Raw genomic sequence first — 26,428 nt, 5'->3', positions numbered from 1 at the left:
AAAATAATTACTACATCTGTAAGTTATTGTTAAGCAAGTGTTGAGATCATTTTAAGCACTTTGGCCGCTCCTATATATCTGTTGACGACTGTGTAACAATTGGGACCACACTAAATGTTTCGACAGCGCCGCCGACTATTGACCAAATCCTACATCACACTTTGCAAAAGATGGAACGTCTCAAGTGACTTGACACGACAGGATTGACAGGAAGGTATCGTCTTGGGTCGTCCCATTAGTTTTTCGTCAACTTCTTAAATTAGTCCTATTCTGCTTTCGTCACTCATTCTACAATCGTCACATTCGTTGGTGGCTTTCAATGTAGGAAGTCGTGTTAGCTGCAGAGATATGTACCTACCTAGCCGCGCGACAGTATATTCCAAAATCGCAAACGTATCTCGCCGCATCACAATCGTACACTTATACTAAACTGCGTATTTAGATCCCAGATAGTAAAGTTACAGTTTGACTGGCCAAGTTACTACCCGAAGTACCCTTGATTTTGTACTAATGACAGGTAGTTTATATTGAGGCACTGTAATTTTAGTACCTGGGAAATAAAAACAATATTATATTAATGTTAAAAGATGCTAGCATGCGTTCTTGATTAAAATGTACAACACTTAGTAGTGCGTCGTCTATCGCTGTCACACGGTCGCATCTCGCTAACTGCCTTGCGATTATCTTGCGGTACTCTCAGGGTCCGATTTTACATAACTACAATACACTTTTAAGTCTAAATTAGCAACGCACCGGTCAAGCAAATGTCAATTTGTGTAAAATTTTAACATGTACTTACATGCGTTTCACAAAGGAGTCACTTACAACAACGATGGTTATAAACTTATAAATCAAAACCCTGATATTTCCCGAGTGTGACAATTATAAAATAAAGATTTTCTTAAGTTGAAAAATTACATACCACAATAAATATTGTGAAAGTCATGATTTTAAAATACTTCTTTACACTGAAAATAGATAACATTCACCAAAGAAAAAATGACCAAGTCCGCCGGTGGCCGAGGCGGGAATCGAACCCGCGTTAGCTTACGCGGCTAACGTCCTGACCACTAGACCACCCGGCCCCGGCGGTACCCGTCTCAAATTCCCTGGTGCGTGCTATCTTTGTAAGGCTAGGCGCCATTGACCAACTCTTAAGGGCGAGCAGTATGTGATCTACATTTTATGTCTATTAACGCACGCTAACACGCTATTTTCCCCCCGCATCATTTACAAGCACATCTTATTCTGGAACATTGTGAAAACATACTGTAGACAAGTTTCATTATCAGTTGCACTGGTCTGAACTAAAAGTACCATTAGTAAGTACCGCGGATTTAAAATTGTTTGGATCGAATGTACTTGAATATGCCAGTATTACGAGACAATTGTGACAGTTTAAATACAGTTCAAAAATAGTACCAGTGGTCAATTATTAGACCTTGATCTCCAATTTTAAATCGCGTACAGCATCAGGTTCTAAAGAAATGTCTTTTCATCCAGGATAACTAGGTCATAACCAGAGATCAAATTGGAGTCCGAGGCCACAATTAAATACTAACAGCGACACTTAACTAATCATCAAATAATCTCCGGACACTGCTGAGAAGGACCGAGAAATAGATATATTATTTCCCTGTTGCTCTTAGCAGAAAGTGTTCGGTGACCAGATGCAAGGTCTCATGTGTTTAGAATAAGGTTAACTTAGTCAAGTTAGGCAGTAGGCGGTGTGTCGGGTAGATGCGCTTGCAAGTGGCGCGCGGAGGGCGCATCTCACTCGGACTCTGCCGGCGTGTGCCATGTGAGCCGCTCCTCGTAGAACGTGATCACCTGCGACCAGACACATCACTGTTATTGCTGGTGTGATGATAACACATTATGGGTAACACGTCTCCAATTGAGAATCTGAACTGTAGTCAAGAGTTTTCCTGATTGTCACTGATGTTCTGAACAGAAAACAGAACCCATATGGGGTCATGACTCCTCCCTGGGCTGGGTCTAGTACAAGTCATTGAAAAAATAACTAGAATTTGACGTCATTAAAGCTGGATCCTCATTTGATCACTCACTGCTTGCTTCTGTACCCATTGGCATGGCGAGGTAAAGAAATTATAAATGAATGATTGACCCACCCTGGCTTCACATAGGTTGACAAATTATACAATTAAGACCTTTCTCAAGAATCACTCTATCGATAGGTGAAAACCGCATGAAAATCCGTTCAGTAGTTTTTTTATTTTATTGCGAACATACATACAAACAGACAGACGCGGTGGGTGACTTCGTTTTATAACGTGTAAGGTGTGTGATAGATGTATGAAGTTGAAAAGGAAATAGTCTCACCTCCTGCGGACACTTGACGTTAGCGATCTTGGCGGGCACGAGCTCGGCCTCGTCCGAGTCGGCCCACTTTATGAGGAACATCAGCTGTCCCGTCGCGTCACTCGCACCTGGAACAGTAATCATGTTAATCGTAAACACTCATTAAGACATTTTTCATTTGTTACAAGGAAACTAAGCAGTTTACATATTTTTCAACAAAATGTACTGGTACTAATAATAAGCAAAAATGATTAGACACAAGGTTAAGATTTCCCCTTGGAGGTAGAAAAATTGTTCCTTACAATTTGCATGGAGAACTTACTTGTATACAGAGTTGGGCAAAATGTAATCGATTGACGATTAAAATTAACCGACTTAATCGCGAGCAACGATTAAAAGTGACGATTAATTAATTTTAGTCGAAAAGCTCCGACTAATATTGTCACGATTAAATTAATCGTCGACTAATTACCGGCGATTAATTTTTTTAATCGATTAATTAGTTCGATTAATTTTCTCTCGATTAATTTTAGCAATACATATGGTCTTTTTAACCGACTTAAAAAAAAGGACGAGGTGCCTAATTCGTCTGAAACATTTATAAATAATATAAGTAACAGACGAATTTTTATGTATGTTCACTTGGAGACTATTAATTTCGACCGTCTTCGATAGGATAGTATCCGTTCGATGTAAGTAGTAAGTAATTACTGCATTGACAAGTTGAAACCTTATAGAAAACAACTGATAAGAGGTAAGTAATGTGTTTGCTCTTTCATACACATACGTCGTTCTCTTTCTAATTTTTATACCTGCGCTACAAGCCCTAAACCCTTACCTAGAGATGCCGCGCTAAGTTATCCGCATTATTATAGTAACCAATGTAACCATCTTATACTATTGAAGCACATTTATAACACTGGAATGGTTTTTAATGTGTACGCAAGAAGTTTTGATTTTTAGTTACATACAAAAATGACCACCAGTGTCCTGTCTACTTTCAATCGAGAGTTAATCGAGAAATTTAATCGATTAATATTAAGATTAATTCAATTTCAATCGTATGTTAGGTCGACTAAATTAATCGCGATTAAATTAATCGCCGATTAATTTTGACGATTAACTTTTTTAATCGATTGATTAGTCGATTAAAAAGTTAATCGATTAATGCCCATCTCTGCTTGTATAGTATTTAGTATGCTCTCAGTACGTCACGGCAAAAACTAGATAAATGGTTCTCACTATGACATCACAAATGTTGTTGTCCCTTCCTAATGAACATCTCTTTCTCACACAATTACTGCTCGGAGCAGTCAGGAAGAAATTGAGTAAGACACCACAGGATTGCAAGTAACTAGTATTTGCCGCCGGAGCCTTGTGGAGAAGACAGGCTCTGGACAGGGTTGCATGGAGGAATATGGGAGAGGCCTATGCTTAGGGCAACCAGACAAAGCGTCTGCGGAGAAAGGCTAGCAGTAAGTAACTAGTATTTGCTCACCGATAATCTTCTCGGCCTTGAGCCCCTTCTCGAAGCCGGACTTCTTGTCGTCCTTGTCCTTGCTGCGCTTGGCGTCGGTGCCGTCCGCGGAGGACACGGAGGCGCCGCGGGACTTGCGCGTGTCCTCGCTTGACTCGCGAACGCGCTTCTTGGCTCGCTCCTCGGGCTTCTTTGATTTCTGCAGATACAATGTTTAGTGCAGCTTACAGTATACATCATGTATTGTTTAATGAAGAAAGTCATGCCTCCAACAGTAGTTTTGTGTAAAAGAACATGGATTTTTTTTATGAGCAGACTTTTCAAAACTAGTACCATGATATTATTAGTCATGATAATACCCTGAGGTTTTGGGTGCGGGAATATTTTACACTAGCCAAAGACTATTCTTTTGTTCTATTAGGTACCTATTCTATTGTTCTATTTAGTTTTTGTTTTTACCTATGTATAAACAGAAACTATTTTAAGACTTCTAAGCACATTTGGAGCTTACTATTTTACAATAAACAAAGTAATAAATACATGAAATCATTTCTGCACCTAAAACCCTAGGTTGCTCATAAGCAGTACACAATGATTGTCATAGCAGCATATCTATTTAAACAAGCTACAATTACTTTTATTTTAGTGGAACTTGTCATATTAGGTATACAATTTGAACAAGAAATAAAGTGTTTATTATCAAATAAGTGTGCAAAAAAATTATTAAAATTAAATAAACTATACGAATACCCAAAGGTTTTCTTATTCCTCTTACCTCCTTTTCCTTGCGAGCATCCTCAAAAGTTTTGATGAGCTCCGCACAGTCAAGATTGTCTTCCGGCTCCCATGTGCTCTCCTCCTCTTTGTAGCCCTTCCACTTCAGCAGATATTGGACCTGTCACAGACAAACGTATTATCAACAATGTCAACATCTTCAGCAACAGTTGCGTCAAGGAAGAAAACAAGAAAAACAAAATGCATATTCCGCCCCCGGGCCCTAGGGATACACCCCTGAACAGATGTCTAGCGTAGTAGTACTAGCTGGCCAACGGTAGTAGTATTAGCTGACCAACAGTAGTAGTACTAGCTCACCATCAAGTAATCATTTGAAAGAGTACTAGGATAAAGATCTTTACCTGATCTTCTTTAGTCACTTCGTTATGAGAGTTGTGACATCAAGGCTTTCTGTTAAAAACTAGGTTCCTAAAAAGGCTTCTGTTCTTACCCAAGCTCATGACCTTGTCAATTTTAATTTCAATAGGAAGGGTGCAGCAATTTGGATACACAGAAGGGGAGTAGGCCTCTAGAGCGGCTAAATATTGGGGGTGGCAGTCTATATAGCAAATCCGTCACTGTGGATACACCATCTATCAGAAGGGGCTTCTTACGTCTTGTGCCTACAACTTTATCCTATATTCTTTATTTTAAATAGTCTTATAAACTCACAGGTATATACACCCGTCATTTGATAGGCGTGCGTGGGGATACAGATCCAGCACGTAGAGGCCCTTTAGTTTATTAACAATGACGAACAGACTTTTTCATACGGTCTGATAGTTTAAGTTTTATTGTTTGTACAGGGTTTTTTCTGATCTTCATTACTTTATCACATTCTCCACTTTATCCTCAAAGGCCAAGGCCACGGCCTTTATTCAAACTAAAATTCATAAATAATATATCTATTATCTGTTTAGCCCCTCCTTCATATAAATGATTATAATAAATAACATAACACTAGTAAAGGTTGGGGCAAGACTGACTGTTAAGAACGAGGCCTAAAAATTACAATAATCAACAAGCCGGGCTATGCCTTCGTAAAATAACAAAACTGATAGCACGAACGGATATTTTGAAATGAGAGGCATAAGTGGAGCTTCCAGAATGACTACCCCAGCATAACCATCTGGTCCGAATGTTGCATAAAATAATAAATGTAAATCCAGATGACCAACCTTGCCTTTAACCACGCGTCTGTCCAGTACTTTCTCCACTACATATTCTTCCTCGCTGGACTGGTCACTGCTGTCGCCACTCTTTTTCTTGCCCATTTTGGTAACAATTTCTACAAATGAGGAAAGTTTAATATGGTAATTATTGGTCTTAAAAGCCGGCACAGCGTCTGTTGAGACAAAATGGCGCTAACGTACGTCGGAAAGTAACGCTTGAGGCGTATGAAAAGTTGCCATGAAAATATCAATTAACAAGTTAAATTTTATGAATATTAATCAATTCTCGCTTTTATTTTAGATTTAATGCGTGAGTAAATCTCACTAAAAATTATTTAGAAAAAAAACTCACTGTTCAATCGTTTAATATCGTGAGAATACGAATGAACATTTCATTTCTTTTACATGGCAACACCGATATTATTGACAGCATGTCCGCTGTGTAGCGTTTGTAGCTAATTTCACAGAGAAGATCAAGATACTTTTCTACTTTAATTTTATCAAAACATTTGAGGACAGAAAGGTTTTATTAAACGTAATTTTTTTGAAAATATTATTTGCAGAAGTAGTATGACGTTTATGGTGTGCGTTTGATTAATTTAATTTTTATTAAACTGAACTAGTGTTCAAACATAAATAACTACGAGACGTGCGGGAAGAAGATAGAGCGATAATCAAACGCAGGAACTTCACGCATGTTTCATTCAGTTTTTCGTATCAAAACATCGCGCTATCGCAGCGCGCAGTTTTCTCGCTATCTGCTTGAAGCAGTGTTGTCGAATTTTTGTTCCAGTATTTCGGTATACAAAATATATTTCGTGTTATATCAACTATTCTCAACTAGAAAGTGTTTTAGTGTGGTGTGAACGGTTTGGATCAAAATAAGTTTAACTGTGAAGGGACAAGTAGAGCTACTTAGCTATACATATTAGTATTGTGTTGATTTGAGTGGTTTCTGCGACTTACGTCACAGCAGCCGGCCAATCGTCCGCCGCCGTGGACAGCAACAGGCTGTTGAGAAGTGGTTTTGATTTTGGAACCTCTTTGGAACAATTTGTTAATCAGATGTTCATGTATCCGCGTTGAACTATGCTTCTGAAATGCACCGCGGACGGGAGACGGATCAAAGTGAACGGACCAGGCCAGGGGAATGTCGCGAGAGGTGAGTTTTGCAATTTTATCTTTGTTTATAATTACAATTATTACAAATGTATATTGCTCTCTTTCTATGTATTTTACATAATATGTTGTAGTTGATTTAATATTTTCATTATCTATAAAACCTACGTAGGCATAGATATATTAGGTATGCATAATTTGCATGATATTTATTTACAGTTGAAACATATCGGTATAACATAATATTCTGTACAATTTATCAATTTAATTAATATTATTTGATACTATTAAGTCTACTTGTTACAGTTATTACACTTATTACTATTATTTGTTGGTAACTCAAAACATTCAGCAATAGGTACCTACTTATTTAGAATTGTAGACATGTAGACTAAGTAGCAGTTTAGTACTTGTTTAGTACTTTAGTAGTTAATTAGATTCAAGATGTTTGTAGAGTAGGTAATAATTATTAGTATTACCTAGAATTTTATTTACGAAGATACCCTATATGTTTATACATGTATTACCTATGTACATTGGACATAATTAAATAATTATGTAGGTATCTTTACACTTGTATTGCTTAAATGGTTCTTCTTGCATTCCATAAGCGCTAAATCGAAGCTTAGAATAATGATGAAAGAATCAATAGCCATGACTTCTGACTTCTGATCATCTTTGACATTATTCTATGAAGCCAGGTCCTTTGTGAATGTAATTAGTGACCACCTAGCCTAGAGTACCCACCCACTGTAATAATTAGTCAAAGAGTTCAAAAGTAAACATGGCCCAAAAAATTGAAAATTTATGGTAAATTTAATGGTGTTAATACACATAAAAATATGTCCATAATGTCAATCCAGAGAGAAAAATGGGGAATACGTTTGTATGGAGAAGCGGCCATTGGCGCTTCAGTCCTTTATGACAATTTCCGCATTTTGAAAAAGTTCCTAAAACTGATTTAACAAAAAAGTCTGTTTAATCATAGAATCTGGTCACAAAGTTTCACGAGACTCGGTTAAGAATTGTGACCTGTAGAGGAGAACATCCGAACATACTTACTAAAGCAAAATGCGTGAGTTAAAACGGGGACCTTACGCTTCGGTCAATAAGACATGTTTTCGTTTTTTAGAGTTCCGTACCTCCAAAGGAATAAAACTGAAACGGAACCATTACCTATCCTATAGGATATTAGATTCTGTGCGGAAAGAGAAGAGTCGTGAAATGTCTGGGCATTTCACGACTCTTCTCTTTCCGCACAGAATCTACTCAGGTCTACAGTCCCTTGATGCTGTAAAAAAAACCGGACAAGTGCGAGTTTGACTCGCCCACCGAGGGTTCCGTACTTTTTAGTATTTGTTGTTATAGCGGCAACAGAAATACATCATCTGTGAAAATTTCAACTGTCTAGCTATCACGGTTCGTGAGATAGCATGGTGACAGACAGATGGACGGACGGACAGCGGAGTCTTAGTAATACGGTCCCGTTTTACCCTTTGGGTACGGAACCCTAAAAACAACTTGTAAGTTAACGTAAAAAAAAAAAATCGGCCATTTATGCCGCAAAAAACGTATATTTCGACACTTTCGAATGAATCAAAATCCTTCTTCAACTTCCCGTTGACCAAAAATTACGAATATTGACAAGTATGTAATGTCATCTTACACTACACAACTACAACAAGTACAGGGAAAATATGAAAACGAAGTTTATTTTGTAAAAAATAAAATTAAATATAAGTTAAATTTATACGGAACCCTCGGTGGGCGAGTCCGACTCGCACTTGTCCGGTTTTTTTTCTATCGAGCCAACTTTAATCTTTTAAAGTTGTGGTCGGAGTCTGCCCTTGCAAACATAGTCTGCCTAGTATTCGTGTGACTTTGTTCATGGCATTTGAGCTTGATTCAAACGGGTGTATTGTTGTATACATTATTGTATGTTCAATATGAAAACAACAATTTTTACGATAACCTCCTCTTAAAGCCGCGCACAGACGGAGCGATAAGTATATCGTAAGATATCTTATAGCAAGCCATCTTACGATATCTTTTACGTGGTACTTGACAGAGTCCGCACACGAAGCTATAATATTAATATACTAGCTACGGTATCTTATATAGCAACTTAGCAAGGCATCTTGACTCCTTAAGATTTTATAGCGCGGTATATTACGATATCTTCTCTTCTTCATATGTATGAGCTGTGCTCTTCTCGGTGGAGCAATCTCCAACTCGTCCGGTCCTCTGCCAACTCCTTAGCCTCCTGGTATGACACAACTTGAACCTTTTCTTTATTTGGTTGAAATAATTTTTCCTCCGTCTTATTCTCCTTATTCTCCGTCTCCGTATTATCGCTCCGTCTGTGACTGGCTTGACGCTGCCTATCGAATATAGCTGACGTAAGCATTTTTCCGTTTCCCCTGTCGCATTAACTTTGTGAAAATAAATCTGAAAAAAAAATGATCTTTCCTTTCCACAAATTATAAATAGGTAAAATTATTATGTTTGAAACTCAAGCGTCATGCGCCGTCAAGGCATAAATAATTATAGAAAAACAACCACTGCCGTCGACATATTGATGGCGATGGCGGTCAATATTATTAATACGTAGATCAAAGCGCTCCAGATACTCAGTTCCGGCTTTAACATAACAAACAAACTTATCTTCCCTGAGGAGCTTGTATATATTTAATGTGATTTACTTAATTACTTATCTAATTAGAGACCGGTTAATAGCTAAGTGCATTATGTATAACTTCGAACGCACTGCGGTTGTGATTTACGAGATCGTTTCATCCAAAATGTCACACTGTCGTTGGTTGATAAGGACTATTATTGATTGAAACCTTATGGCTGTAATGCTTCATTGCAAACGACATTAATTTACCTATTGCTTGTGTGCAGTACGTTCGATACGTAATTACGTACCTAAATAATAGAGTAAAATTTAACATTTTGTGCGTCGAAATCTACTCGGATTCCTTTTAACTTGTTACTCTAAAAGAATAGTAGTTTGTGTTACAAGGGATTAAAATGATATATTTCCGTCAAGGGCGTACATTGAATCCTGAATGAAGCGATGGATTCTACAATTGAATTCTCATTACGCTCAGGATTCTAAAGTAGAATCCTGAGCGTAATGAGCGCCCAAGACGAAATTAGTTTGATACCGTGTGACACATTCTGCTTTTCACATCAACTTTGAGGAAAATAAAAAAATCTTAGTGTTGACACAATCTGATGCTTAAACAGATTATTGAAGCTAAAAAAATAATGAACAAAAAAATGTAAAAATAGTGCATGTGCTTGAACAGAAAAGTGTCACTTTGATCCCCCCTAGCAGGGAGGCAAAGTGCCACTTTGATCCCTCCTAGCAGGGAAGAAAAAGCTCTTTTCCGAATAGGTGGTGTGAAAAATAAATAATATGGTCTCCGTGTAGGTTACAAACTTACAACTTAAGGTATAGGTTTGGATGTGTAATACAATGCTAAAAATAACATGAACCATGTTATGTTATATAACAATTTACAGTCGTCACCTCGTCAGCTTGAAATGAAATAACATGATAAGACTGTAGTATATAACAAGGCACAAGTTTCATATTACATATTATTTTAAAACAATTGTTCATTCATATCATATCGAAGTATTTTATATCTGAGTGACTATACTGTCCATCTATACATATTATATTATAATGTATCTTCATCGTCGTCTTGAAAAAAGGACCAATGTAAATTAATGTAATCCACTCTGAACAAGGGCACTTTGTTATTAAATCTAAACAAACCTCAAAATATAATGAAAGACAGCTTCAAGTCATCGGTAATACCTATGTTCAAGTAGCCGCCTATCTAACTAATGTATTATTTCATTAATAGATGCCATTCCTGGAACCAGTAATTATAAGACGAACAAAGGCACGTTACTGCCATCTAACGGCAAACAGTAACCGTAATTCCAATTATGCGTCCGATTCAAAATGATCATATGATGTTTATAGTTGTACAATTAGTCGGGGCTCTTCCAATTCGCTCGGCGAAGCGACCCATATGTTATCTAGGTGTTATCGCGTGGGTCAGACAGAAGCCCCCGCGCACTTCGTTCTGGCCTTTATTTTAGCCACTTGCCTAGCATATGCGAGTCGAACGCAGAAACAAACCAGTATAAATGCGCTCTCTCATCACGCCTAGTTGTTATAAATCTCAAAGTTGTTGTTACACTGGTTTAATTGAGTGTTTGTCTTGCCTAGGCTTGATAAGCGACGAGAATACCCGGCCTGTTTACCGAGACTCGGGCACGCGTCGAGCAGATGACACGGCTCGCATAGTTCTCTCACCTGATGCTTGATTACTCGTGCTTGAAGACGCAGAGATTGACAGTTGAATAGTGTCTTGTCCAATTCTGGCTGCGATAGTGTTGTTTTAAAACAAAGACAAGCGCATATGTTTTATTTGTTGTGGGACTCCCTTATTTGGTAGCAAAACTTTGTCAAATGTAACGTTACATTGATAGCTTTTGATTTGATTCAGAAATCCATTTAATTTTTTTAAATATATTCACTGAAGAGGATTTGACTAGAGGTATTTGCGAAGCGTATTGCTTGATAAAGAATATAAAGTCATTACCCGGTGCACAAACAGAGTATGTATTTATAAAACTGTTCTCAGTCAAGTCAATGACATGTAATGCTGCAGTAGCCTTACAAAAGGGAAGCCAGTGATAAGATAGCCAATGAAGGTTTGAATAAGAAAAGTCGTTGACCGGCTAAATCGGTCAGCCAGTGCTATACGAATGATAATCGATTCAGACTTGTTGCAAGTATACTGTGCCGTATTTGCATGAGCATTGAACATATAGTGCCGAACGACATGTTTTATGGACATTTGAATATGTTTGTTTACCTTTTCGTTTCGATGAAGCGGTAGGTTTCATTATTGCAATATTTACATGTAACCACAGAATAAATAATAGTACTAAATCCAGAAGACGCACTCTCTAACAAAACGCATCTGTCACCATCAGCACAGATATGACCGCTAGGTGGCGACAGCCCCACGCGCGGCTTATGGCAAGCCCCAAAATTGGGGTCGAACGGATGTACTTTTAGCTACCTGTAGCAAAGCGACGAAATCGCGGAGTGAGTGAGCCACGCCTGATGAAACTGTTGTTGCTTTTTTCTTTTGAATCTATTCAGATGCTAACTTGACCTTTCTATAAGATTTTTAGTTGAAAAAAGTAGACGGATGTTACGACGAAATAAGTAATATTAAAAGTAAATGTAGGGGTATGAATTTATCTACCATTTAATATTATTCACTGTGCACTGGGCGTCACTTACCACAGATTAAATGCCCGTAACAGATCTATAGATAAAATACCGGTCAAGGCTTTCTCCGACACAAAAACTGTACTTGAGCGGATCTGGATTCACTCTAGAAAGAAACCTGGTTTGTTATAAAAACTTGATGTATGCCTGTAAAAGTAGATTGCAGTTCGGCCTTCTATACACTCACTGCAGGTGGTTGATAGGTGTTTTGACGATCTATGTGTGATACCCAGTTACTAATGAGCTAATGACTCATTATTCAAAGCTGCTTCAAAGTTGTAAACGCAATAAATAATATTAGTGATTAGTGGACCATCAAGATAAACAACTGATTAAAATTCTTGAGAGTTTAATCATATAAACGTAACATAATAAAATCATATTTTTTTATAAATGAATGATTGAATATTAGACGACGTAAGACGTGGACGAGATATCAACAAGACAGATAAAGAAAAGATACAGTGTAGATTAATAATTCGTAAATCTTGTACCGACCGATGTAATCGATTCAGGGCATGTTTACAGTTGACGTTAGACGTTATGACTGACGTGACATTGGTCCACATGAAACGTAAACAAATGGCAGGTAATTCTGGTTCGCCCATAGGGTAGGGTTGTGACTGTTGTGAGTTGGATCCAGGTCCCTAATCCTAATAGGTGTTATAAGAAAATCTGAGAAAAAAATTACTCTCTTTTTGGCATTTAGGCGACTTCTAATAGTCAAGCTGTTTATGTTAAACCAAAAAAGGTCTATATTTATTAGGTATCCCTTAGCGGTCATAAATATACCCCACGTCCTTATTGCCAGTCAAGGATATATGTAGACCTATAAATTTTTTGCGAAGAGCGAGAAAAAGATCATGTTGTGCATAATGGCTTCTCTACACAACGGGCCATCTTACTGGTGCACTAAGATGGGCCAGATGTAGAGAGGATAGTGGTGTCGGATATCTTATGGCGCGGCGGGATGGCGATGGAATGGCCACGATGTCGGTTTTTCGTCTGCACATCAAAGGTACGAGGGCGGGATGATAAGTTTCCGAAACGGCACAGAAATAAGACAATATATATAAATGTTATATTTTATTTTTCAACGTAGGTCCCTTCTGAGTCCACGCACTTGGCCCAACGTTTCTCCAAGGCTATTATCCCATTTCTAAAAAACGATTCTTCGAGTCCCTCAAAATACCTATTAACAGCTTCTATGACTTCAGAGTTCGACGAAAATTTTTGTCCGCCTAGCCACTTTTTGAGATTTGGGAACAAATGGAAGTCGCAAGGGGCCAAATCTGGTGAATACGGGGGATGAGGTAACAATTCGTAGTGCAAATCTTCGATTTTAGCCATTGCAATTTTAGCCGTGTTGTAGCGATGCTACGTATTTGCCTAGGGTAAATACATGCTTTTCCATACAAGATAACCGGTACAACATGACTGTCGCATTTCCAACAAAATAACATACACCAGAGTATGACACTTAGGTAAAACTATAATGTACCTTCTCAGCTGTAGGTTGGTTGGCATATCCTGCCTCCTGGTTAGCTGGTTTCGAAGAAACAAGTCTAAAGAGTATGCCACTTGAACGGAACTTGTCACCCAAATTGCGCGGGGGTTGTTGAGCCAAACCTGGCTTCATGCATGTCGAAATGATCCCCCTGGTCTACCCCAACTGCTCAAATAGGTCACTTCCTAATTTAATTAGTATTTTAGAATCATTTTCGGAATTTTTATGAAACATAAATAGTGAATATGAAGGTGTGAAAAGGTTGAAATTTTGACAGGAGAACTGTCAGAGAGTAGACTATGCGTTTAGTTACCGCATCGGAAAGAAGGTATTCTGAATGAAACAAGGTAGGAAACGTACGATAGAAATATAATTATTAGTAATTATTATTAACCACTTAAAATATTACAAGTATTAATGAGCATTGATATTTTTTCGAGAGTCATATGATTTGGAAAAGGTTTAAGTTGGTTTGACGTTTGATGCGTCGATATGGATCGAAACGGAGGGCTGGGGATTTTTGCTAGAATCGACAATGGATGGGGAGTTGGTACTGGGGCACGCTAGCATTTATACAGCTCCTAATTGAATATCGAAATAAACCGCCTCGCCCCCTTCCGCCGCCTGCCCTGGCCGGTGGAAGATTGGGATATATGTAAAGTGCGCCGTGTGTGTGTGTGTTGTGCGCGAAAAGGGCGTAGCCCACCGAGTGCTTTCCGTGCCGCCGGCGAGCGCAAGCATGGCCGACGGTCGTGTTGCTCCGAGCGCCGTTGCGCGCTCCCTGATGTGCTGAGCGTCGTGGGGACGCTGGTTTTCACCGCAGGGCGCAGTTTCCAAGGCCTGTGGACTGCGTGCCGCCTGGCGATCCCGAGGTGCCTCACACAGGCCTCCCCTTCACTTGCGTGGCCTATCGGCTCCGAGGCGCATCACGTTGGCGCCACCATCAAGCCGTAGGGCACGGCCTTGACCCGCGAGCCGTGTGTCGGACAGCCTTGCCGCGGTCCGACGACCCCAAGGTCTCATCGCGCGGGTTCTTCTTGTGGAACTCCTGAGCGCCGCGGGTTGTTCTCGCCCGGGCTTGCCAAAGCCGGAGCTTGAGGAACGCCCGCCGCCCACCGTCAGCGATCCGCCTGCTGCGTTAAATACCAGCGGGCCTGTGGATGATAGCTACGTTCGGTACCCGTGAGTGCACTAGACTTTTATCCCAGGTTTTGGCCAAAACCCCGCGTCTCGTTCATCTCGCGATCGTAGATTAAGGTTTACTATAGTGTCACCCCATAACCGCCGACAGTTTAGAGAAACCGATTGTATTCTGAGCAGCGCCCGCCCTAAAGCGGAGTGCATTGTAGTAGTTAGCGAATTGTATTAAATTGCATGTCATATATTTGGTCTTATCTTTTCAATATCCTATCAAGTTCCCATTAACCAGGTTAGAGTAACAAGAGGACCCTTGCACTCCAATAGTCCAATGTTTCACTGCGGATCTTATCCGAGGCACTATTTCCATTAATTATTTAAACATTTTAAAAACCTTATTATTTCTTATACACAACAATATTATTTTTTATATACGACAATGTTTTTTATATACGACAATGGCGCCCGAAAAAAAGTTTTAAATATCAACCTGGTTGCTGTGAGCTTGGGAGAGCGATAAGATAAATGTATAAAATTAGTATCAGTTAAAAAAAGAATTAAATGCAATTATAGGTCTTGAAAAATACAATACCATTTAATTTGTAACTTTACTTGTGACAGAGTAGCAAATTTATTATTTATTGTAATTATTATTAGGCTACACTATGAATAGTTAGCATAGTGCTTAGCCACAAATTATTTTTCCTACCACGCTCCAGTCGAGAGCATAGTGGTAGTTTACTTCAATACTTCATATATCTACCGAAGTGTTATTAGCTTATAATACTTAGGTGCACACCCTGACACAAGTAAAGCAGCAATCTTACCGACATGTCGGAGGAGGAAGGGGACGAATTCCATGACACAGGTGAGAGGGAAGGCAAACCCCCCACCACTACTCGTGAATTAACAGGATTCAATCCTTCGTATGTCAATACACGACCGCGGGGTGCTGCTGCAGACGCCCACCCACCCGGCCCATCCACGCCAAAACCACTAGAGTCTATTTTACCATATTTGGGGGCTCCGGGCCTTGTCCGTCAAACCAACTCAACCTTAACAGGGGCAGTCACTACAACCCCTACGACGGGGACTACAGGCAGTACAGAACGCATCGTGCATGTATTGCGCGAGGACCATTTGAGGTCGTGGAATTTGAAATTTTCAGGTGACTCAGATGTCACCGACTTCTTCCTTAGGATTGATGACTACAGACGTAGCCGAGACACTCCGGAGCACAAAGTGCTTAAATGTTTTGCAGATTTACTAAGCGGTAAAGCCTTAGATTACTATAGGCACATACGCGACGGAGTCTCCTCGTTGTCGGAATTGCAAGATCTTTTCAGATCGTTTTTTACATCGATAGACAATGATTATACTTTAGAAAAAACTATTCGAGAACACCGACAATCACCAGGCCAGTCATTACATTTTTACATATTGGAGATGCAAACTATGAATGCGCGGCTGACAACAAAATTATCAGAAACAACCTTACTGCAGATAATTAAACATAACATTTTGCCATCATATGGGCACCTGTTGGCTGTCGACGACTCGAATAGCATCCAAAATCTTATTGCTATAGGCAAACGTTTTGAAGCTTATTCAGGCTTACCTGGGTCTACAAATAATTCCAAAACAACAAAACAAATAAAACAAATTAACGAAATTAAAACTTATAATCAGAGAAATTTCAAGAGCAATAATACACAAAGACAGGTAAATAATAAAAACAACCAACTTACTTGTAAAAAATGTAAAAAATCGGGACATTCATACCAACAATGCCGCACCATTCCAGGCATTGTTTGCTTTCAGTGCGGTCAGAAAAATGTGCTTACAAGCACTTGCCACAAATGTAATCCTGCCAAGGGCAGACCAGCGCCGGAAGCAGACAATGTCCAAAAAAACTAGATAGACCAGGAGCCATCAAAACAATATCAAACACACTATATTTAGGTGCGGTGACTCCTGGTGTAAAGGCGGTTGAAGGAGATAACCGAATTTACATTGATTTTGAGGTACGAGAACGAATATATACAGGTCTAATGGACTCAGGAGCAAATTTAAGTATAATAGGGAACAATTACCATAAACATTTCTTAAACTTAGGATTTAATTTAATAAATTACACTACAACTGCGACTTGTGCAAACCGTTCTGTCGTTGAGGTCATAGGTAAAATCCTATTACCAATCAATTTCAGAGGGATGCTTTATAATATCATGTTTATGGTAATCCCAGAAGTATCTGATGACTTCATTTTTGGCATGGATTCTATATTAACACTAGAATTAATAGATATTTTTAAATTAAAAGATATTCACCTTCTAAAAAGGAAAACATCACTTAGGCCGGAGTCACTAAAAACATTATGTGCCATAGTGCCAAAACATGATCTCTCCCCTCTCGAATCAATTCAATTGGACAAAGTAATAAATGAATTTAAGTCAATCAGTACAGAGGAGCGAGGTCTGGGTAAAACATCTCTAGTAGAGCACAAGATCACAACAACGGGGCCACCAATAAAACAACGATATTATCCGCTTTCACCGGTTAAACTGAAGGCTTTAAATGACGAAGTAGACCGGATGCTTCAGTTGGGCGTGATAGCACCATCTAAATCACCATGGTCTAACCCCGTTGTTATGACCCCAAAAAAAGACGGTTCCTGGAGATTTTGTTTAGACGCCAGAAAACTTAACGACGTCACAGTCAAGGACTCATATCCTGTACCATACATTAATTCAATTTTAGATAATTTACGTGGCACACGTTATTTAAGCTCAATCGACTTGTCGGCGGCTTACTGGCAAATTTCTTTATGTGACTCCGACAACGTCGACGGCTCCGGCACGTCATGTCAAAAATGTGCATTTGTGGTACCAAACCGCGGACTATTTGAATTTAAACGCGTCCCGTTCGGTATCTCGAACGCGGGCTGTGAATTACAACGTTTGGTTGACTCTCTTTTTCACCATAAATATGGCGAGAAGATATTTGCATATTGTGACGACCTTCTCATAGCCACCAATTCGTTTGAAGAGCATATCGTTATTTTAAATGACGTTTTTCAAGCTTTAAGCAAGGCAGGTCTAACTATAAATTTTAGTAAGTGCGAATTTTGTAAATCAGAGCTTAGGTACCTTGGATACATAGTCGGTTCACAAGGTCTACTAACAGATCCACAAAAGCTAGATAGCATTAAAAATTTCCCGCGCCCAACAACCGCTAAGCAACTACGCGCATTTATAGGGCTCTGTTCTTATTACCGACGATTCGTGGCAAATTTTTCAACTATCATAGCCCCGATGACAGCTTTAATTGGCAAGAAGAAGGGAAGAGACACCGTAGACTGGACAGTGGAAGCAGAGAGGTCATTCCTAGCGCTTAAAGAAGCCCTCACCCAGGCTCCGGTGCTCGCCTGCCCTGATTTTTCCAAACCATTCCAGATCCATTCAGATGCATCAAGCGTCGGCATCGGGAGCGTACTTATTCAGGAATTGAGCGGTATAGAACACCCTGTAGCTTTTTATTCTAGGTTGCTTACGAAAACCGAACGAAATTACAGCACAACCGAACGTGAACTCCTAGCATTAGTGGACTCAATAAATCATTTTAGACCGTACATAGAAGGTAGCCGCTTTGTGGTGGTCACCGACCATATGTCGCTAAAATGGCTCAAAACGCTAAACAACCCTTCAGGTCGTTTGGCGCGATGGGCAATGCAGTTATCTTGTTTTGACTTTGAAATTAGACATAAAAAAGGCTCCATGCACGTAGTACCAGACGTTTTGTCACGTATTGAGGCAGTAATATTCGAAGGAGGTTGCAGTTCTAAAGATAATTGGTATAATAAATTATTTAAAAATGTAGAAACAAACCCAGTATTTCATAAAAACTATCAAATAAAAAATAAAGTACTATTTAGATATTCAAAACCAATATCAAATTTACAGACCGAAAATAATTGGAAAATAGTTTTGCCTAGAGAATTAATACCAGAATGCATTAAAGAAAATCATGAAAAACTAACAGTACATCCTGGCACATTTAAAACTTTATCAAAAATTAAAGAAAACTATTTTTGGAAAGGCATGTATGCAGACGTGAAAAATTATGTGGCCACGTGTGAGAAGTGTAAAGCATACAAACACTCAAATCAGCCTCCACATGGGCACATGACAAACCAGAAAAAGGTTAATAAACCTATACACACTCTATCTATCGACCTAATAGGTCCTTTAGTACAATCATATTCTGGTCACGTCTACATACTATCTATAGTTGATGTATTTACAAAATATTGTTGGATTCACCCACTTAGAACTGCAACAACTAAAACAGTAACTACATTTATAGAATCAGAAATTTTAAATAAAGAGGGAATCCCATGTGTTTTAATCTGCGACAACGCAACAATATTCCAAAGTAAACAATTTAAAGATTTTTGTGCCACACACTCAATACCAAGGATATTTTATAATGCATATTACGCACCTCAATCTAATACAGTAGAACGCTTTAATCAAACTATTGAGACCTGCCTAGCTATTTTAGTAGGACAAGACCAAAGGAACTGGTCCAAGTACCTACCGCAAATCCAGCTATCTTTGAATAGCACTATTAATATTGTAACGGGGCATACACCATTCTTGTTGGCAAAGGGGCGAGAGATGATGACGGATGGCATGCTGCATTCCATTAGGGGCGGTATTCCAAATTCGTTAGACGACCTCCAAATTTCCAACCGGTCCGACAGAGCAACTGCTCTCAACGAGATGGCAGATATCTTCCAGCGCGTCACTGATGCTTTGACCAAAGCGTACAAACAAAACGCGGTACGATATAACCTGCGCCGTAAGGAACTACGGTTAAGCGTAGGCGATATCGTATGGAGGCGTAATTTTGTACAGTCAAATGCAGCACACTTCTTCTCCGCAAAATTGGCACCGCGCTTCCTGAAATGCAAAGTCATTAAGAAGCATTCGGATGTCGTATATGATCTTCAGGAGATAGACTCGGGTAAAATTGGAAAGTATCATGTCAAGGACATAATTAAAGTCCCACAAGGTGTATGTCACACGTAACAATTTATTTTATATTATTAGGGCATACTAAGATTTAGCCCATTCTTTTTTTTCAAGCATACATGCTTCTTTGACCCAACTGGTCAACATTTGTTCCAAACATTTCCTAGGAAATCAAATTTTATAAGTAACTACATACCCTAAGGGCCCAGGGTGACTCAATTATGGTGGATATAATACACTAAGTAGGACATGGAAAAGAAAACCAAGTTTTTTCTTTTTCAATTAATGCAAGCCCATTGGCTGCATATTGGAGTTTGATTTAAGTGCGGATTACAAGTAACTTCCACTATTGCTAGTATAAGTAATAAATAAAAACTACCAACTAGTAACTACATTATATTAGGGTACTAGTGGCTTTGTATTTATAGGAATATAGGCATAGCAGAGCATGCTATAGTAAAACATAACTATTAGTATATCAATAGGTAGCATTAAATTAGGAATAGAAATACATGTAATATACTAATTAATTAGAATAAATTAGCCTAATCAAAGATAACTAATATTTTTGTTAGCATTAAAAGATATCAATTAGCCTCAAAATGAGAGTTAGCTCATTATTAACTATAGCGACTACATTATACAACTTAAGACTATTTCAAAGGAAATCTAGGTTATACTTTTTAGTTGAGTAGCAGAAACCACAGTGTGGTGGCCACACGCTGTGATTTCTAATGTGAAACATGTGATAGTCATGATCTGACCACAGCATAGTGTTAAGAGGTATACGTCTACGTTATAGTTCTAGAACATAATATAGGTAAATTAAAGATAAATATTAAGTAGCATACGAAACAAATAAATATAGGTTTAGTGTCAAACGATAATAAATATGGAGCGCATGTATATGTCCGCATGTATAGTTAACGTCCTACTGGACCAGATGATTTTTTGGGAAAAGATTTTTTTTCTCCGGTTACCCCGGCTGCCTCGGTTAAGCGGCGCTTAACCTCTTTGCCGAGAGAGGGGATATTGTAGCGATGCTACGTATTTGCCTAGGGTAAATACATGCTTTTCCATACAAGATAACCGGTACAACATGACTGTCGCATTTCCAACAAAATAACATACACCAGAGTATGACACTTAGGTAAAACTATAATGTACCTTCTCAGCTGTAGGTTGGTTGGCATATCCTGCCTCCTGGTTAGCTGGTTTCGAAGAAACAAGTCTAAAGAGTATGCCACTTGAACGGAACTTGTCACCCAAATTGCGCGGGGGTTGTTGAGCCAAACCTGGCTTCATGCATGTCGAAATGATCCCCCTGGTCTACCCCAACTGCTCAAATAGGTCACTTCCTAATTTAATTAGTATTTTAGAATCATTTTCGGAATTTTTATGAAACATAAATAGTGAATATGAAGGTGTGAAAAGGTTGAAATTTTGACAGGAGAACTGTCAGAGAGTAGACTATGCGTTTAGTTACCGCATCGGAAAGAAGGTATTCTGAATGAAACAAGGTAGGAAACGTACGATAGAAATATAATTATTAGTAATTATTATTAACCACTTAAAATATTACAAGTATTAATGAGCATTGATATTTTTTCGAGAGTCATATGATTTGGAAAAGGTTTAAGTTGGTTTGACGTTTGATGCGTCGATATGGATCGAAACGGAGGGCTGGGGATTTTTGCTAGAATCGACAATGGATGGGGAGTTGGTACTGGGGCACGCTAGCATTTATACAGCTCCTAATTGAATATCGAAATAAACCGCCTCGCCCCCTTCCGCCGCCTGCCCTGGCCGGTGGAAGATTGGGATATATGTAAAGTGCGCCGTGTGTGTGTGTGTTGTGCGCGAAAAGGGCGTAGCCCACCGAGTGCTTTCCGTGCCGCCGGCGAGCGCAAGCATGGCCGACGGTCGTGTTGCTCCGAGCGCCGTTGCGCGCTCCCTGATGTGCTGAGCGTCGTGGGGACGCTGGTTTTCACCGCAGGGCGCAGTTTCCAAGGCCTGTGGACTGCGTGCCGCCTGGCGATCCCGAGGTGCCTCACACAGGCCTCCCCTTCACTTGCGTGGCCTATCGGCTCCGAGGCGCATCACGTTGGCGCCACCATCAAGCCGTAGGGCACGGCCTTGACCCGCGAGCCGTGTGTCGGACAGCCTTGCCGCGGTCCGACGACCCCAAGGTCTCATCGCGCGGGTTCTTCTTGTGGAACTCCTGAGCGCCGCGGGTTGTTCTCGCCCGGGCTTGCCAAAGCCGGAGCTTGAGGAACGCCCGCCGCCCACCGTCAGCGATCCGCCTGCTGCGTTAAATACCAGCGGGCCTGTGGATGATAGCTACGTTCGGTACCCGTGAGTGCACTAGACTTTTATCCCAGGTTTTGGCCAAAACCCCGCGTCTCGTTCATCTCGCGATCGTAGATTAAGGTTTACTATAGTGTCACCCCATAACCGCCGACAGTTTAGAGAAACCGATTGTATTCTGAGCAGCGCCCGCCCTAAAGCGGAGTGCATTGTAGTAGTTAGCGAATTGTATTAAATTGCATGTCATATATTTGGTCTTATCTTTTCAATATCCTATCAAGTTCCCATTAACCAGGTTAGAGTAACAAGAGGACCCTTGCACTCCAATAGTCCAATGTTTCACTGCGGATCTTATCCGAGGCACTATTTCCATTAATTATTTAAACATTTTAAAAACCTTATTATTTCTATTACACAACAATATTATTTTTTATATACGACAATGTTTTTTATACACGACAGTGTGAACAGGGGCGTTATCCTGATGGAGTAAAATTTTTTTCTTATTTAAATGAGGCCTTTTCTCTTTGATTGCGTTATCGAGGTTTTGTAGCAGATCAGCATAATATTGGGCGTTAATGGTTCTTCCCTTTTGAAGGTAATCCACGAAAACCAGTCCTTTGGAATCCCAAAATACGGTTGCCATTACTTTACCGGCTGACAAAACCACTTTTGCTTTCTTAGGGGCAGGTTCACCCCGATTTGTCCACTGCCTAGACTGTTCTTTTGTCTCAGGCGTGTAGTGGTGGATCCACGTCTCGTCAACCGTTATGTAGCGACGTAAAAACTCGTTAGGATTATGCCTGTACTTCTTCAAACACTCCGTCGAAACATCCTTGCGGGTTAGTTTTTGCTCGTCTGTTAAGAGACGCGGCACCCAACGAGCACAGAGCTTGTTCATTTCCAAGTGTTGGTGCAAAATGTTAAAAACACGTTCTTTTGAAATGTTTACCATCTCTGCTATTTCCACCAACTTCACACGGCGATCATCCAATACAATTTTTTTTACTTTGTTGATAATTTCCGGAGTCGTTACCTCATTGGGCCGTCCGCTGCGGGGAGCATCTGTACAGCTCTGCCGACCACGTCTGAAGTCGACAACCCAAGTGTGAACTGTGCTTAAAGAAGGCGAAGAAGATCCTAAAACGCGATCCAGTTTGGTTTTAATTTGTGTTGCAGTTTTGCCTTTCAAAACATAAAACTTAATTACCGCACGCACTTCCGATTTTTCCATTTTCACGAAAATGAATACAGTTTTTCTTTAGGTCGCTTTAATATATTATTATTTATATTATAAAAACTTGATATTGCTTCCGCATTAACGTAAAAGCCAAGAGGTTAGAATGACATTATTACTTTTTTAATTATATTTTTTTTAATCTTTCATTTCGGAGACTTACCAGCCAGCCCTCGTAGTGGGCTACTAATGGCGCGTACGCATCTACACCTGGCCCATTCCATATTGCGTGCGCTTAATCATTGCATAGCCATTTCGCTGGGCTATGGTGTTGAGGAGCCATAACCATCGCATGCCCATCTCGTTGGTCCAGCGCTGGGCCCTCGTGTAGAGGAGCCATAACGGAGAGCATTATGATTTCACATTTGTGACCTTCCGCAATCCAGCAATATGCAATGATCTTAATAAAAACCGGTTATAAACTGCGATCATGTTAAAGACTACAATCAACAAACCAAAACTTTGTGAAACACCAGAATTTTGACTATTTCTATTTGAGCAGAATACGTGCGCCAGCCTAGCTACGTGCTGTATCAGTATATTATCACTTACGGCAGTATCTGTGCTCGCGATAATTTGTTCTATTAGCGTGCGCCTGATAAATTGTGCTGCCTGCGATGGATCACCGATAATATCGGTGATTCAACTATCGCACTTATGTTTATAAACTTACAATTTAACAACATTTATTATATCATCACGTGGTTCGCTCTGATCTTAGATCAAATCCTGACAATCCTTTCAAGTCTTGTATATTGACGAAGACACTTTGCTAAGATGACTATTATCTACATCTTGGTTCATTTCGAAAGGTCTAATGGTGGCAGTGTAGGTTTCGTTTGATACACAATTAAGTTTTCTCTATATTATGTTCCCCGTTGTAAGATTTTTCGTTGTTTCGTTGTAAGATTAGCGTATTTTTTGTTGGTTTGTAATCTTACCGAGTAAGTGTAATTATTGTATTGTCACTATAAACAAAAACAATTACATTTTCTAAAGTGTTTTATTTTTCAAAACAAGAAATTTTAGATATTCTTGTTGCTGTTTGTCCACATTTTATTTAATAGCTTAGGTATAATGAAAGCTTATGGATCGTAGTAAAGTTGATAGTATAGTAATTGTTGATGAGTACATTGAGTACTCAATAGTAGAACATACTACACATACGCAATAAGTACTACGTTTAACTGTCTCTGGAAACAGGCTTGCAGTGTATTTAATTAGTCCAGCGTAAATGATTGGCGGTTACTCCACCGACAAGAGGAAAGCTCTTAAGTTTTGCATAATTATGATGATGATGAAATGCAATATCATTAGGTTCAATTTAAATACATATTTACATAAAAAGGGCTCGCGATAACGGCCTTCGGCGTGTTTTACATGAATATGAATCAATAACGGTAGCTCACTTAAACCTTGGTGCCATATTTGTTTAAGTGACACTTAAATTTTTTAGTCGTGTCCGCTTTGTCAAATATTCGATATAAAGTTACGTAATTAGGAATAGCTTTAGGTACCTACCTACTAAACATATAATTTGGTATTTGGTACAAAATATAGTATCAAATCAAGGTTAATTGGCAAACATAGATGGCTCTTGTAGTATTGTAAAGTTGGGTTACTTTAACTTAGCACATGAAAACCACAGACAGTAATGTTAAATAATAAATATAAAAAGTGCATGGTTGACTAAAAACAACCAGATGAAAATCTGCAATAATTTCAAGCAATAAAAACCTGTACTTCCAATTGCAAAAGTTACCCTCCAGTTACGAATATGAATAAAATATGATGGTATTTCTTGTCTACGTGACAGCGTGATAAAACGGTATCCGACACTTTCAATCGCGCTCTGTTAAAAAGTGACGGATATTTTGTCACGTGGATAAGGCCATCCATAATAGACCTGCAGGCCTAATGTATTCGACTTTACCGAATCGACGACTTTAGTATTTTATACTACAAATTTTTAAAAGTTAAGGATAACGTTATAGGTTAACCTTCAGCTGTTACTACTAACATTTAAAAGGGCCCCGATTTCGTTGAAAGTGGATATTAAAAAACGTCAATTATGTCGTTGGACATTAAACGTTCCGCGTAAAAAACTGAACTGAATCACTAGGCCACTTCACTCACTTCCTGATGCTGCAAATAAGGAAATATGCTACTAAGGAAAACTCGAACACCAAGATTACATCAAGAACTATGAACACTCGCCTACTAATATACTACACAATAACACTTTGTATCTGTTGTTTATTTTTATAACGCACTAGGAAAGATCTATGAGAAATGTTAAAAAATTTAGATAGCGTTAGAAGTTGAGATCAATTCTAGACTAGATTATATTGAAACACGTTATGATAAACATTTGTAATTCATATTTTGTCTACTGTGAATACATAATTATCTAAATTTGAGATTATCAATTATTGCGTATTATTTTATCTACACATATGTCACGCGTATGAATTTGAGTTATCTTAAGATATGAATTATCATTTATCGTCTCAGTTATACAGCCAATTAGGTGTGGTAGGTAATTGAAATATACTATCCCGACTTCCCATTATTTAGTTCATAATGAGTTCCTAATTATGTTTCTATGTTACATAGTGATCATGGTCAATAGGTATAAAAGTAAGCGTTTCCCAAGTCCTACGCGCTTTTAAGTGTGCTGATGCCTTAATTTTCTTTGTCGCTTTTGTCATGTAAATACAAAGCGAAAATCTGAAAAGAATCAAAGTAAAACGAAGCCCAATCTCATAATTGTTTCGGTTTTAACATAAATCAAAATTAATGTTGTTAATGTAATCGCTCTCTCATCGGTGACGTATTTCCAGTCCCCGAACTAATTTCATGATTTATTTCAGTCTAAGAATGCGGACGCTTCTGAAGTCTTGTGATGGATCTGTTTTGCGCGCACGTAAAGTTTCTGCCTATCTCTGGTTTACGCATACCGCGTGAGAGAGAGTGAGACGACTATCATTTTATCATTTCGCGCTCTCGCG

The 26,428-nt window shown here is 39.1% G+C and overlaps 2 protein-coding genes and 1 non-coding gene across 3 annotated transcripts in view; 1 reads left to right on the top strand and 2 right to left on the bottom strand.

Moving 5' to 3' along the window:
* Window positions 1–1,016: 1,016 nt before the first annotated feature.
* Window positions 1,017–1,085, bottom strand: Trnat-cgu (transfer RNA threonine (anticodon CGU)). Its single transcript has one exon. It is a non-coding gene; the product is annotated as a tRNA-Thr (tRNA).
* Window positions 1,086–1,655: 570 nt separating this feature from the next.
* LOC134663466 (chromobox protein homolog 5-like) lies at window positions 1,656–5,956 on the bottom strand. The gene is made up of 5 exons (XM_063519837.1): window positions 5,752–5,956; window positions 4,575–4,694; window positions 3,821–3,998; window positions 2,344–2,450; window positions 1,656–1,830 (listed from the first exon to the last, which is right to left on the bottom strand). The coding sequence occupies exons 1-5, from the start codon at window positions 5,845–5,847 to the stop codon at window positions 1,774–1,776; spliced, it is 558 nt and encodes a 185-aa protein (XP_063375907.1). The 5' UTR covers window positions 5,848–5,956; the 3' UTR covers window positions 1,656–1,773.
* Window positions 5,957–6,446: 490 nt separating this feature from the next.
* Window positions 6,447–26,428, top strand: part of LOC134663471 (uncharacterized) — an 89,383-nt gene continuing 69,401 nt past the window's right edge. The window contains exon 1 of the mRNA XM_063519841.1: window positions 6,447–6,907. Coding sequence (XP_063375911.1) covers window positions 6,835–6,907 — 73 coding nt within the window. The 5' untranslated portion in view covers window positions 6,447–6,834. The remainder of the gene's footprint in view (window positions 6,908–26,428) is intronic.

This window comes from Cydia fagiglandana, chromosome 4 (genome assembly GCF_963556715.1).
Source record: "Cydia fagiglandana chromosome 4, ilCydFagi1.1, whole genome shotgun sequence".
Lineage (NCBI taxonomy): Eukaryota > Metazoa > Arthropoda > Insecta > Lepidoptera > Tortricidae > Cydia > Cydia fagiglandana.
This window is presented reverse-complemented; position numbering and strand designations above follow the sequence as displayed.